Here is a 15,601-nt window from a genome sequence, read left to right as displayed (position 1 = left end):
GACAAAGACATTCCAGTCTTGTTGCACACACACACAAAAAAAGAAACAGTTCAGATCAGGTCAGAATGGCTCAGCTGTCCTAACCAAAGGAGAGGAAGAGAATAGGGCGCCTTGTGATTTTCCCCCTTTTCACCCTCGGCCTCCCTCGCTTTTCTTCTTTTTTTTTTGTGCCTGAATCTTTTATCTGTGTTATTCACTTGGGACTCTTCAAAGTAACAAGCCTCCTTCTTTTCCCCTGTACTGGACTTGGAACCCAAATTAGAGACTGCTTGATTAGAGCCGAGAGGAAGGAGCCAAAGAGAGAGGGAGATGTGAGTATTGGACAGAACAAATCGCACCCCTACAAAGTGCCTTTTATCCAAAGACCCCAAGGCTCAAATAGCCCCATTCCTCCCCGAGCAACCGTGGCTCTGCTTGTTTTCCCCTCTTATCATTTATTTAGTCACCCGTTGCTGTTTTCTGCCCTACATTGTGACGTTGAAAAGAAGCAGGAGTGTCAAAAGGTGAATGTTGAACACACGCGTTTCTTCGCCGGTCGGTCGGTGTCAATTTTGATCGAATTGAGTTTAGTTTGAAGCAGCAGCGTCGGACCGCAGACGTTGGAAGTCTCAATCCGGGGGTATTTCCTTTCTACCGATATTGTCCTGCTGGAATTCGGTTGTCACAGCACGTTAGGTCGAACCTCACGTCGTGCCTCGGCGCTGTCTGTCTGCAACGTCGGGCGCGATGTGACGAGACGTTAACGGGCAGACGCCGGCCCCCGCCAACCCTTAAAAGCCATCCAATATGCAGGAAACGGCCACTTTTGTCGGCAAGCTGGTCAGACACAGACCACAATTTTCCTCTTCTGCACCACCCAATAAAACTTTTATCTGCATTTTAAAGCTTATTCATAATTTAGAGCCGCATGAAAGAGAATTTTATTTTTATTAAGCAGTGAACAAAAACATATGCGCTTGATTTACTTCCAAGCTTTTCAGGTAGATCGTTCGTGTTTTTATTTCTTTCATCTTAGGCAGCTGGCTAAAGTGAAGCCCTTTCTTTCTCAGCGGCACTTAGAAACAATAATCTGTGCATTTGTTACATCTCGGCTAGATTACTGCAATACACTTGACTTTGGAGTCAGCCAGTCCTCCGTCAAGCATCTCCAGTTGCGCCAAAATGCTGCTGCTCGTCTTCCATTAAATGTGAGGCAAGCCCCGCCCCCTTTGTGTCCACTTTGAAAACACATTTGAAGACACATTTTTATTCTTTAGCTTTCCACTCAACATGAGACGTTCTTCTGGTATCTATTGGTTGTCTTTTAATTTGTGTGCTAATTTCCGGCTAATTTATATGACACCATATGGAAAGCGCTTTGTCACAGCTCCAGCTGTTGCGAAATGCGCTATAGAAATAAAATTGTATTGTATTGTGAGTGTATTCATTGTAACTGTTATTTTAAAGGTGCATTGCTATCACGTGTGCAAGATGAAAAAAAAAAAAGCAAACTGTGTAAATAGCACTGTAGCGGGTCGTCCGTCTGGGCTTCCCACAATTCTGCTCGCCCGTCTCAACAATGGGCCCTCTGTTCATATTCTCTTAAGAGTCTGGACAGGACATTGAGTGGAAAGCGCCCAGCGGATCCTTTTGTGGCTCGTGACCACCGCATTAACACAGCCGCAGGAGTAGATAGATTGTACATTTTGGATTATTTTGGGGCACTTTGAGCTTTTTTTTTCAATCATCATTGTGGACATTTCTCAATTAATGACGGTTCATCTGTGATGTGTTGGTTGTAAGACCGATTTTCTTTCTCCCTTCCTTTGTGGATGACGCGTTATAGTTCACGAGTGGCTTCCACCTACAGCTGTTATTTATTGTGATGGTGACTGATGCGTGTTGCTGGTGACCCGTGATAGCGCAGACACGAGCAAAGGTTAACAAAATTGGTGGCGATTGTATCAATTTTACAGATAAGGCATTCACAACAAGTCTCGTCGGGTGAATAAGAAGTCAATTCAAGCTGCGCGCGGGCCGAATGAATAGCCGCTTTTAGGTGCTTTTTTTTTTTCCCCCCCTCATAAGAAGTATAAATGGAGAATCGCAGCTCTCTTCCATTGCAGCAGGCAGCGAGGGAAGAGCGGGATGAAGCGAAGTTCATACGAGCCAGCCAGTAAATTGCCCTGAATGGCTTCTGGAGGTTGACAGGCCCTATTAAGACAAACGGCTTTCCTCATCGGAGAGATAAAATAAATCAGGTGTTTAGTCAAATTAAAATAGTTTGAGTGGAGAGGGCCCCCGGGAGCTCTCGCAGGAACACAAGACAGATGTGGCCAGAGACGAAGGGAAGACACCCAGGAAAGAATCAGCGTCTGCTGGCCGCGAGCCAGCTTTCGCTAGCCTGTTTTTTTTTTTTTGTGTTATATCACCGTGGCTTTATACCGCGCTGCCTCTTCTGTCACTTTTCCCTCCGTTCCCCACAAGAAGCTCGTCACACAGGAGTGCAGTCGGAGGAGAGTGAGTTACTGGCCAGCCTCTCACTGGCAATTATGTTGGCTGTGTTAGTCAATGGTGGGATCACTTAGCATTGATTAGGCGAATGGAGAGAGCGGTGCAGTCGACCGAGCGGTGTGGACCGCCGGAAGAAGTGAGTGTCTGCGGGCAAACGTTTGCCTGTTTGCATACTTGGATGGCTGGATGTGAAGGCTGATCAAAATAAATAATTGACAAATGAGTTTGTTTTGTGTGCTGTTTGAGGAGTACACGTTACTCGAGCTTTGGAATTATCTCTTGGAGAAAGTCACAAGAAGGTGTCATGCCATATCGTCTATGACAAAACGTCTTTCAACTTTTGATTTCCTTGCATCCGAGTCATTACAGCGCAATCGGGGCTGCCCCAAGTTTTGAATGTATCCACATTCAACCTGTGGCGGGCCGTGCATTTCATACATTGGCCTTCACTGAAGTCCAACTTAAATAAATTCCCCTCACATTACCATCATTTATGACATAATGAACAGAAAGACACTTACGCACAACTGAGCGAAAAGTCCGTCTTGAAAATGGCCTCACAAGTGTATCTGCAATTAAATCCACGCTTTCTCCTCCTCTGACCATTGGGGATTTCAAAAAAGCAAGAATATATTTTGGATTTTCGAACGGTCGCCAGTTACGACTTTCGGGTGTGTTGATTCCGCATAGCGCTACCCGATCACGAGTGAGTATCCAGGACGCGTTCATCACCTTAAACGTAAGGCCAGCGCGAAGGCTCAGTGGAACCAACTCATGCTATCAACTATCGCAACTGTCTATCAACTGTAAAAGCCCCCTTGAGACACAGAACAGACGTCCGCATGATTATATCTGAAGGCCTCGGACGACTACTACTACTACTAGAATTGTGAAATCTGCCCGGCAACATGAGCTACCTGAATTCTGATTGGATAAAAACTTTAACCTAAAAATTCAAGACTAGCATATAATACGACATCAATGTGAAGAAAATGATCATGCTTTCTTCACTATGTTAGGCCAGCAGAGAAGGCCTTGAAGGCCTTGACCGCCCGCCACTGCATTCAACTGCCAAGCACTCATGACACGTTAAATCAAACAAAACACAGCTTTGGTGTGGTTCCTGGCGTCCCAAAATTATCGGAGCGATGGCTTTCTTTTTGGTCACTCGATAATGTTCAATTCAATTGGTGCATTTTGCACTAAAAACGTACTCTTTCTTCTTGCCCCATTTGCTCATCTTGTTGCATCTTGCAACATGAACGCCGCGCCCAATCAGTTAGCGTGAACTCGCTACTTGTTTTTTTTTTTAAATCAGGCCCGTCATGTTCTTCACAACCAGCCTGATTTTTCCCGACTGGAGCTGCCATCTGAGTTGGGCAGCTCCCTGCAGCTTTTTTGTCGACGCAAGGAACAATTGCTTCTCTTTATTCTTCTGAAAGCTACAACTACCAGCTTCAATCAAACGGCCCATTACAGACGGTGTGACCTTAACACTGCCGCCGTCGGGTTCTCTGCATGCCGTTTTCTTTGTACTATATATTGTGCATGATACAATAGGCCAACATAATGATCGGCGTGGTCGGCAGTACACTTAGCGCCGGCTCTTTGCAGACTTTTCTTACAAAAGATTCAGCTCACTTGTTGGTTTGTTTTGTCATAGCTCAAAGCATTCTTGTACACAGTTTTCTTTCACGTCTAGATCTGAATCATGTTTTACCAGTGGCGGGCCAAGCAGTTGACACAGAGGCCTTCAGTGAAGTCCTACCTTGTCCGACTTCAACAAATAAAACACATTCACATTCACTGCCATTGACGGGTATAGACGCCAAAAAGTACATTCATTTTACCTGGGTTGGCAGTGAATAAGTTATTATAATTTGTGATACCCCGGCTGGAGATATAACAGACACACACTTACACACTACTGAGTGTTGGACGACCTAGCTTCTCTTGAAAGGTCCGTCTTGAAAATGGCCTCGCAAGTGTATCTGCAATTAAATCCACACTTTTCCCTCCTTCGGCCATTGTGGTTAAGAAAAGCAAAAATCTATTTTAGATGAACAGTCGCCAGTTCCGACTTTCTGGGGTGTTGATGCCCCCCTCACGAGCGAGTATCCAATCACAAGACGCGTTCATCACATTTAGCGTAAAGCCAGCGAGAAGGCCATACAGTCATCAACTCGTGATCTGATTGGCTATCGCAACTGCCTATCAACTGTAAAAGCCCCCTTGAGACACAGAAGTGACGCCCGTACCATTGTACCTGAAGGCCTCGGACGAATAGTGCTGGTGACTGGTATTATGAAATCTGCCCGACAACACGAGCTAGCTGAATTCTGATTGGATAAAAACTCTCACCTAAAAATACAACACAAGGATATAATATGACATGAATGTGAAGAACATGATCATGATTTCTTGATTATGTTAGGCCAGCAGAGAAGGCCTTGTAGGCCTTGACCGACTACCACTGCGTTTCACCATATAACTTCATCAAGCCTGCCCTCACCAATGCCTTATAAACCTTTGCCGAGACTTCTATCACCAAACGCACCCGACACTTCCCTCCCCTCATTTCAACCCTGACACGTGCCTCTCTCAACTGCCTTTCCTAGGAACGCCCGAGAGCCTGGCAGAGAAGGAACACCAGCTTTCCACCATGATCAGCCAGCTGATCAGCCTACGAGAGCAGCTCCTGGCGGCCCACGACGAACAGAAGAAGCTGGCCGCCTCGCAAATGGAGAAACAGAGGCAGCAAATGGAGTTGGCTCGTCAGCAGCAGGAGCAGGTAAGCGCACGAGACATCCCGCCACATGTCCGCAACTTGCATTGCCGCATTCACGCTTGAAGATTTTTTTTTTTTTTTTTAAGTGCCTCTTAACACGCTCTTTTGTGTTGAATTTCATGCTTGGTGTATCAATAAAATCTCAACGCATACAAGCAAATAAGGATAATATAATAAGATTCAGTAGATGCCACTTTCTATACCGCTCTGGTCGTTTCCGTCATGCCCTCCCGCACACGTTTATGCTCTACAGCAGGAAAAAACATTATTATGACTTGTACTCGGAAATGCAATGGGATGTGAGAATTAAATGTTATATAAACATGGACGTCCTCTAGATTTTATAAATTGACTCCTATTAGAACGAGGCTGGCATTAGATTTGCGGCACAAATCAGGCCAATGAGCCATATTGTACAAATCAGCAAATTAGCCGAGGCCATGAAGTGTGTTAATGTCTGGGTAGAAATAAGGACACAAACTATCCACACGGGCGACACTTTTATTATCAGCAGCCAGCCTAATGGCTATGAGTCAATTATCAGCAAGGAGTTCACTCAGAGTTTTCTCAGCACACTCTCAGACCTCGCCGGGCGAGATGAGCGGATTGACCATCTACCTCGAAGTGATGCATTTGCTTAAAGTACACTAATAATACATTAACTGTATTGATCTCTTTTTCAATCCATGATGTTCATTTGCAAACTACATTCAACTCCGCCAGCTTTCTGGACATTGTGGCAATAAGGAAGAGTCGCCCAAGATTGTTTCATTATTTCATCGGATTTCAAATCGGAGCAATATTAATGAAGTGGGGTGGGGGGTGAGAGAGCGAGGGAAGCCGAGGGAGCCCGCTGAGAGCGAGAATGTCATCAAGCCATCAGCATACAACGCAGTAATTAGCTGTTGACACTCGTGAGGGAGCCAGCACAAATTAATCTTGACACATTTGCAGACGGACGCTAGTTTACAGTGAACACTTTGTAATTATATTTAAAAATGAAAATTAAATGACACTTAAAACTAGGTTGTCATGCTCAATCAAGCCGGCATGTAGGGAAAGGAGACTGCTGGAATGAGAAGGATTACCGTGTGGCTGATTGTCACTCAGACATTGCGGGACCTTGGTTTGTCTGTCCTTTAAATCATTCAGCAGCCTTTTGCCACCACTTTGACAACGCGCTTCACAGTTAAGGACATATTTATGATTTAATAGCCATCTAAAAACGGCATCGAAACTATTTGGTAAAAGAAGAAATGATTTGCGCCGTTCTTATTCTTAAAGTGATGTATGGCGGAACACTAATATATATGTATAGGAAACAAGTAGATGTCTTTCTTTGTGCAGTATTCTTCCTTTCTAATCTCATTTCCGTTTTTCAAACAGATCGCAAGACAACAGCAGCAGCTTCTGCAGCAGCAGCACAAGATCAACCTTCTCCAGCAGCAGATCCAGGTCAGTACATGTTTCTTGAGGCCACTGAAAAACAATAATAGAATCGAAGCCAACGTTTTCACTTGCTTGACACCTTGGAAAAACAAAAAACAAAAAAAAAAAACAACATATTTTCCGTTTTATAAGCTGCTACTTTTTCCCTCGATTTTGAACCATGCGGCTAATACAACAGTGTGACTTTTCGGTGGATTTGTCTTTCACCAGTAGGGGGCGCTCTATAGTTCAGAAAATACGCTAAATAAATCCTGATTTTTTTTTCTCTCTTGGGTCTGTTCTGTTTTAATTAGCAACGTTGTTGCCACTATTTTTTTTCCAACATAGAAAACTGCGGCTTGTATATCTGTTTTTTTTTTCCAAAAAAACAGTAGCTGCTGCTTCTATAAAGGCACATCTTATAGTCCAGAAAATACGGTAAAGAAAACTATTAAACCAAACAAAATGTGAGGATAAGATTATCCTTTTATTTTGTGTGTATTGTAAAAAGGGCCCGACTGATTCATCCACCATAATTATTAGTATTAATTTATTTATTTTTATTAATCAGCTGATTTATCTGTTTCGATTTATCCTGCCAAATATTGGAATTAGCATCGGCCTCCAAAAAATTGACATCGGTCGGGCCCTAATTATAATTAAAGTGTAACGCTTTGGCTGGGCTGTGGGGGAAATGGGGTGCTATGAAATACAGGGGAGAATAATTAGCACATGTTAATTAACAGAAAGAAAGTAACAGGATCTAATGAGTAGATGGAGCCGAGCCTGGAGGTGGGCGACATGAAAGGGGCTGCTAAATGCCTCTGAAAGTCAGGAAGTCTCACAAGGCCAACGTGGCACACTTTGGCACAAGTCAGGTTTCATTGCCATTCTGCCACATGCTTTCTTTCTTTCCCTCCCTTCATCTTCGCGGTTATCAGTTTGCTTTTTGTGAGGGCCTGACGGGATGCGGTGTGAACTGTTGCACGGAAAGACCACCCAGGCAAGGCAAGAGCGTGCCAGGCGCTTCAGGGACGATCACTTGATGTGCTCAAGGTTGCGAGCCTCCCCGGCGAAATGAGGCTAACGCGGAGCATGCAAGATACGTGTGCATGATTCTGCACATTTGCGTCTCCTTTTAATCGTCACTTCAACTGTTTCCACATTACTCAAGTGCGTTGTCTAATAAAACGGAAACATGTACATTGGACTTTTGTAATGTAAACAGAGTATGACAAAAAAATGTTGTTAACACTTGTGATGGGAAAATGAAGCTTTAAATTCGCTTCATGAACCAGCTGTTGTATTTTTGAGTCCTCGAGACGGCACTGATGGTGGGTTTAAAAAATGGCAACAGAGAGTGCCATCTACAGGAGTCCAAAAATACTACAACTGCTTCATGAAGCACATTTGAAGCTTCATTTACCCATCACTCATTAACATTTCTTTGTAAACGAGCCCCACCCAACATATGCTAAAAAAATGATTTTCAATTAGCAGCACGCATTGTACCGTATTCAATTCATGTAGAAACATTTTGGAATGTGGGAGAAATCCACGCAAGCATGCGAGAACTTGCAAAGTTCACACACGAAGCCCAGAGTTGATATTCAATAGAGGGACAGACTTGCTAACCAAATATTTTTACAACCTAAAATGTTTTACGTTGCATCCCACTAAGCAGAATCAAAACACACTAAACAATCTCGGAAGCACTCTCCGATGAAGTAGCATATACGCTACCGAGTATCGGCATTAGTGCTGTCATGAAGGGCCCTCCACTTGAGAGGGCACATCCTTAATTCCTCTCACTGATAGTGGCCTCTGCTTAGTCTAGTCGCGTAGTTGGAGGGAAATGACACCTGAAAAATTCCACTTGGTGCCGTTTTGAGAGCGGCGATTTTATCCCAAATGTTAATTTCCACATCCTTCAACAGAGACTTCAGTTTTGAGCCACAGGTTCTTTGAAAGTCCACATTTACTTCATAATACATGACAAAAACACTACATCATCATTCATTCGTATTTTTTTTTTCTCGGATTACAGCCGAGTGGATTTTGTCATATTCCACGAACGCAATCTTGACTAGAATGTCATGTTTAGAATAGTGAAGGTGCTTCGAAATCTTGGCCGAGTGGTCTAAGGCGCCGCGTTCAGGACCCAGTCTCCCCAGGAGGCCTGGGTTCGAATCTCGAATTTCCCCATTGTGGGACTAATAAAGGGAATATTATTGCAAAAAGATTTGGCGGGGTTGACTTTTATTAAAGCTGCCCCGAAAGAAAAACCCAAACATAATTATGACCGATAATTCTTTACTTTATTTTTGTCTGCATTAAGTGACCCCCAAAAAAATCATCTTTTTTGGTTTTAATTAATCTGCCAATTAATTGGTTATCAAATTTTATTCTGCAACATATCAGAATGTGCCTTAAAAAAAATCCATATCTTTCAGGGGCCCTAATGTTAATCCATGCCATCTTTGACTTAATTAATGGTGTGCGCTCGCTTCCAGCCTGTATGACCCGCACCGTGGGATTAAGTTACTCGGCTGCCCGCTTGGACAGCATTAAAGTTTATCGAATGTCGCTGGCCATCAAAGTCCTTCTGTTTTGGCTTGAGGGAGGAAACTTAAAATAATGCTTGGTGCTCCAGGCATCATATTGATGAGGGAAGCCATCACATCAGTGGGAATCATAAACGGCCCGGACTGTAAAACCACCGCCGCTGCAACCTGAGACTCTTGTTGACAAGCTAAATTTGTTCTTACAAGACTTTCCTTTTTTTTTTTTTTTTCCTCCTCTGGTGTGGATCGAAGGGAAACTGACAAAAGTGAGTCGCTTTTAGCTTGAGCGCAAGACGAGAACAAGGCTGTGTGCCGTTTAATCAAGTGGCTGCTCTCTTCATCCTTCCTCACTTGTTCTTACAAGAGGGATTTAGTCTTTGTCCTGCGGGATTACAATGTCACTTGTTTTAAAGATAGCAGATGTTTCGATTGCAATGTTAGGAGCTTATTGAAAATGTCAGCTCACAGCTTTGTGTGTGTTGTTTTTTTTTTTTTTTTTCTTCCCTTCAGTCAGTCAATCCTTGTTTTTGGCATTAATTCAATCCTACGATGAGATTAACTCGGAGTTGATTTCGTCTCGAGTTGTTCACAGAATTTGATGCCACCCATGTGACAAATAAACATATATTAGCAGAGAGGAGGGATTTGTCCCCAAGTTAACTGTGTTATTCTGCAAAGGTCAGAATAATGAGCAAAACTGCATTTACCCGATTTTGTTTTGCCTCACATCCTTAACACATATTTGACTGTGTTCCCTTCTGCAGGGGCTTTTTTTCTCAATTTTCTTTCACAATAACACACTGTTGCACGCTCACAAACACAACAACACAGGACACCACACACTGATACAAACATCAAGAGAATAAATAGTAGCTCAAAGGTCAAGCTGAACTTTATCTTCACAAACAGGCGGGAGAAAGCACATGAAACAGTGCAACTCTTTTAATCACAACAACAAAAATACTACGGCTTTTTTTTTTTTTAATGTGAAAATAATAACAGGACAACGTGGGTTGGAAATGACGTGAGGCGATCCTTGTGCCAACTGTGAGAAGTTCCACAATTGGAGAGATAACGACTTTCTAAGAAAAGCAAAGTCAACTCGCGTTACAGTATTTTCGGTTTTCAGCCTCCAACTCCTACTCGAAAAACTACAAGCTCAACAAGTTCATTTTCAGCTTCTATTTTGAGCAGAAAGACGCAGATTGTATTTGTGTCATGTTCATGAATAACACAGAAAATATGACAGGAAAAAAAGATTGTTCCATTGGCGTCCAGGGCACACCAATATTTTTAAAGGTGTTCTCATAAAGGGGACAACAGGGGACATTTACTCACATCATAGGATGAATTCATTTGAAAACAATTCATTCGTTAGATTCAATTTAAGTTGTTTGTTATTTTTATTTATTTATTAAATTTTTTTTGGAGAAAGGCTCGGAACATCTTAATGGTGTTTTCAGTTATTTTATGAAGAAAGCTGATTTTAAATACAAATTTTCAATCGACGCCGCTTTGTTTACTGCATATTAACAAAGGGCTTTGCCCCAAAATGGTTTATTTCCACCAGTGAAATATGTACAGAGAATTATTAATTCCACAAAGTTCAAATGGAATACGCTTATTATCCAATGCGAGGGCGTAAATCCATGCACGGATTGTGTCCCGGTGCCAATTTAAGGGGACAAAGGCTTCAGAAGCTAAATGCTGGTAAATATTTGAAATCAGTCAGATTAATTTAAATAATCACAGGGCTGCATGGCAATTACATAATAATGTGTGTGTTCCCATATGCTTTTGTTGTCTCGCTGGCGCAATGTTGTCTCCGTGTGAAACTTACGGGTGGGGGCGGTGTGCGTGTGTGTGTGTGGGTGTGCGTGTGTGTGTGAGGAGGGATTTGAAAAAATAGACATTGTTGAAAAAATAATCATAATTCCGAGTCGCCCAATTAGTGAAGCCTGATTTTAACAGTAAGCATCATAATATGAAAGAGAATAACAGCAGAGTGAAATGAGAACATGCTTGTCTTGATGATGTGTGTTCTCCTGCGAATAGGATTATGTGGGGACTCGGGTTGAGGGTTTATTAACAGCCCAGTCAGACGCACTTGGCCTGCACACATGGACGCTCAGTCCAGCCTGTTCAGCCCCCATTTAAGGAGACTGTTAGCTGATGAAGATGTGTACATGCAAGAGTGAAGATAAAAGAAAACCATGACCTGACTCATTAGCCCCTGTGATTTAATATATTGACACTTGGATACAAACAATTCCCTTTAGTGGACTCTACTGGCAGGGGAGGGCTCCATTTAATTAGTTATGAAATGTGACTTCTTGTCTGGAAGCAGAAGAAATGCTGATGTTATATAGTCGTGTGCAAATTGAACAATAAAGCCATCCTCGCACTGTTAAAATTTAATCATGCGCAAGAAAAAAAAAGGTGGAGCGGATACAATCTCAGCAGTGTTTGCTAAATGAGCGTTGGCAAATATGCGCAATAGTTAACACTAATTCCTGTTACACAAACTTAAACAGACGGTGCTTCTTAAACGCTCTCTGTCTTGTGGGAAACCGAAAATAGGCTATGCCTCACGTTTGGCAGCATGAAATGTGAAAGTGGATAAATATGCATGAAAAGGTGTGGCAATGAACACAAGCTACTGAAGTCTCCACACAACTCTCAATGCCGAAGCCCCGCGAGTCAAGACGGTAATGAAACAAGCGCTGGTTGTTGTTGGGAACGACACAATAAAAGGTATGCTTTGTTGTGTGTTCAGACACCTAAGCACTTTTAGCCGCGATCATTTAGAAGGCTCCACCCGAGAGGTGCTACATGAATGTGTGTAATGTGCGAGATCGCACTTCATGGTCTACTTAAAATAACCTGAGGGCTTTCTGAAGCTTATTTCGATTCTCAATTGCCAGAGTGACAATTAGTCTCTGTTAGAGGATGCGTCTTTTTCCAAGAATTAAATACCAGAAGAAAGATCTTGTCTCATAAAAATAAATGTGTATTCTAAATAGGGCTGCCACAAATGATTATTTTGCTAGTCGACTAATCATCAGCAGTCGCGATTAGTCGACTAATGGGATCATATGTTAGTCACATCGCAGCTTGAATTCTTTATTATGTACAAATTAATAATAAAAACAATTAAGATGGCAATAAATTCGACTTTGCAGCATTCCTGACATGTTTGTAAATAAGGGGTCAACTTAAATTGATGACAATAATGTGGCCTTGTTAGCCTAGCCTAGCTAGATAGCTAGCTAATTGTAATGCTATCGTGGCAGAAGCGAACCTGGGAAATAAGTAACTTGAAATTAGGCCAGATCACCATTGATGTGAATGAAAGCACTCAAGTTCTTAGAAAAATCTGAAAAACCGAAATGGTCAAAACAGTTTAATGCTATAACGCCACAATTCAGTCGTCCATGGTTCTCAGTCTCTCCATATTTTCATTTCATTCCTTCCAACTTTTTAACCGACAAAATCTACGATTCACTTTACACAGTGTTCACGTTCTCTTACAATGAGGCACCTGTTTTCTTAGACCTCGACTTCACTGAGGCCCGGGTGGAGAGGCTTCAGGTGAGGGAGAACACGTCTCCCAGTGTGATGCTGATCTGGCTTCTCCGGCTGATATGCATAAACGGTGTTTTTTCTACTAATGTTGTGCAAACTGTTTTGTCTTTGGCTTGGCTTTATATGCCCATCGTCTTTAGCGGTGGCCGCACTCGCACTAAGAAAGCGTTGCATTAATATGATCCACGATGTGCGGGCGGGGGGTGGGGGGGGCGCCGACAGCTTGAAGGGGGGTCGGGGGTGCGTGTGTTTTCTTAGGGCTGGGGGTGGCACAGAAAAGTATTCAGCCCATCGCCAACGTAAGAAAGGAGCTTCTTGTTTTTGGGGTGGGGGCGAATCCAAGCGTTCCCCGGCAATGGGCGGTGAATGGGCGACGTTTCTTTGCAAAGTCTTCCATTGGGAAAGAATGTTATGTCGCAGGTTTGTCGGGCTTTATCTTGAATAAATCAATTATTTGCCCTGTGACACTATATACAGTTTGCTTTTCGACCTGAAATTCGATCAACAGCCATCGTTCTTGTGGGATAGGGATGAAGCTTTGCAATGAATAGCAAAAATCGGTGACTAATGGAGAGAAATGGTAAATGGGCTGTCACTTGTAACACGTTTTTCTACCTTTAGTACTCAAAGCACTTCACACGATTACCTCATCTACCTTCTGATGACATACCATCAGGAGCAAATAGGATACTTCGTCTTGGCTAAATGAAGCTTCAAGCTTCATGAAGCAGTTGTAGTATTTTTGGAGTCCTCTAGATGGCACTCTCTGTTCAACATTGGGCTGAAAGCACACTTGACATATTTTAAAGCAACAGTGCCATCTAGAGGACCCAAAAATACAGTAGCTGGTTCATGAAGCAAATTTGAAACTTCATTTTCCCATCACTAGCTACAAATAGTACAACAAATAAACCTGAACTTGTGTGATAAACATGTTTATCACGCAAAGAATGAGTTCTATCTGTTGTTTAATATTATGTTGTAATTATTTAGTCGAGCTACAACTAGTGAGAGTTCCGTTTTTCAACACAAAGCACATTAACATGAGGCTTCACGATATTATTAGCGCGCATCGTAGCCTAACTAACACGCGAGCACAAACCGCTGTCGGTGCACATGGAGACAAACAGAAATAAAATACAAATAGAGACGTAGTGATGAAACTTAACTGGTGATAAATTAGCAAATACAGAACTGCGAATATGTGAGAGGTCACTGTAGCAGTTTTTACGTCGTTTCCATCAGGCAGTGATGTTTGGTACGGTTCAGTTAAGCCCGTTTCGATTGTAATGGGTTTCCAAAATCTGAAGCTACGGCCGCCGCCTCTTGTTGAGTTTGCGATTGTCCCCATGTAGACGCGACCGAGTGAATAATCCATGACAAATGTTTTCCTGCAGCCCGACAACGATGGTCCGTGTCATTTCACTCCTTCTCATGGATGACGATGTAAGCCCCCCCCCCACCGACCCACTCGTAGGTTTCTTTCTTGATAATACAAATGCCGTTTGAGGGGGTCGGTGCAAACCTTTATTTCGTGGCGAGACCTTGAAGAGGTGTTAATTCAGAAGATCCTTTGCCAATTTCATTTTTGATTGTGTTTGTACAATGAAATGCGCTCCCTTAACTACATAATAGACCTGAATTCAGACCTAATTATTTTTTGAGTATATTTTTTGGAGGTTGAAGCCACGACAGCAGAAGAACTGCGAAATGTGATAAAGTGTGATGGTGTGATGGGGCGGAGTGTAAGGATTTAGGGTGGGGTATGTAAGGCGGGTTAGTGGGTTGGTCTAGCCGGCTTTCAGGCTCTCGTCGACGTAATACAGACTTATTGAAATGGCGCTTTTCCAACAAGCCTTGTTTTACTATGGAAGGAATTAGTGGAACAAGAAGTCATCTTTTGGTTATTCCCTCTTGATGGCCTGACCACATGACCCTCCAACTCGCTCATCTTTATCCTGACACATCAACAACACAGTACAAACAAATGTGCAAAGTCACTTGAAAAATTGGGCTAAGAGTGTTCGGTGAAAATATTCGAGTGTGTTTTTGAGCATAGTTGTGGCGATGTCTTTAGTTTGTATTGGAAGCAAACGGTGCAGCAACACATATAGACAGACAATATAACAATACACACAGGCATATATTCTTTATCCTCTGCGACAAATATTATTGCCGCTTACTGAGTCATTTACAACATGTGTGGTGGCCAAATTCTCACGCCGTACGAACGATTGAAGCCCGCAGGCGCAAGTGATTTTTAAAATGTTACTCCTGATTCGATCCCGTACGACATCCGCCAGAGGATTGTGTCCACCCAGCGGTGAGCGTTAAACATCTTACTGTCCGCTCGCCGCCGCGGCCGGCGTGGAAGCCAGACAGCTTTCATGTGATTGCGTTCCGTTTAAGTGGATCACAAAAAGGTGATTTCTTCTCACTGGCAGTCTTCTGTGGGCGGCTCCCTGCCAAGCAGGAGGGGTAGAAGTGTGATCTCTCAGTTCGTACAGCAACAGCTGGGTCAAACTAGTAAAATTTAGTTGTAACGCCGTACTTCCTGAAAGTCTTCTTGAGGCCGATTAAATGTGAGCATCTGCGAGCGAGGTGTGCTTCAAGGTGTCAAGTAGCAATGAATCAGGATATTAGACACAGAAAGTCCTTTCAAGCCAATAACCATGAAACATGGCGATTAAAGAGGCACGCCATTTTTTTTTTTAACCGCTTCTTTATCTTGTCAACGCTCAAT

General features: G+C 42.9%; 1 protein-coding gene across 3 annotated transcripts in view; it reads left to right on the top strand.

The window, feature by feature from the left end:
- Positions 1–15,601, top strand: part of sox6 (SRY-box transcription factor 6) — a 140,465-nt gene that overhangs the window by 77,292 nt on the left and 47,572 nt on the right. For all 3 annotated transcript variants that reach the window (XM_088295782.1, XM_088295781.1, XM_088295780.1), the window contains 2 exons: positions 5,112–5,284; positions 6,668–6,736. In XM_088295782.1, coding sequence (XP_088151908.1) covers positions 5,112–5,284; positions 6,668–6,736 — 242 coding nt within the window. The remainder of the gene's footprint in view (positions 1–5,111; positions 5,285–6,667; positions 6,737–15,601) is intronic.

This window comes from Idiotropiscis lumnitzeri, chromosome 5 (genome assembly GCF_059441095.1).
Source record: "Idiotropiscis lumnitzeri isolate Australia: NSW breed Sydney's pygmy pipehorse chromosome 5, RoL_Ilum_1.0, whole genome shotgun sequence".
Lineage (NCBI taxonomy): Eukaryota > Metazoa > Chordata > Actinopteri > Syngnathiformes > Syngnathidae > Idiotropiscis > Idiotropiscis lumnitzeri.
The sequence above is the reverse complement of the archived record's forward strand: the minus strand, read 5'-3'. Positions and strand labels throughout refer to the sequence as shown.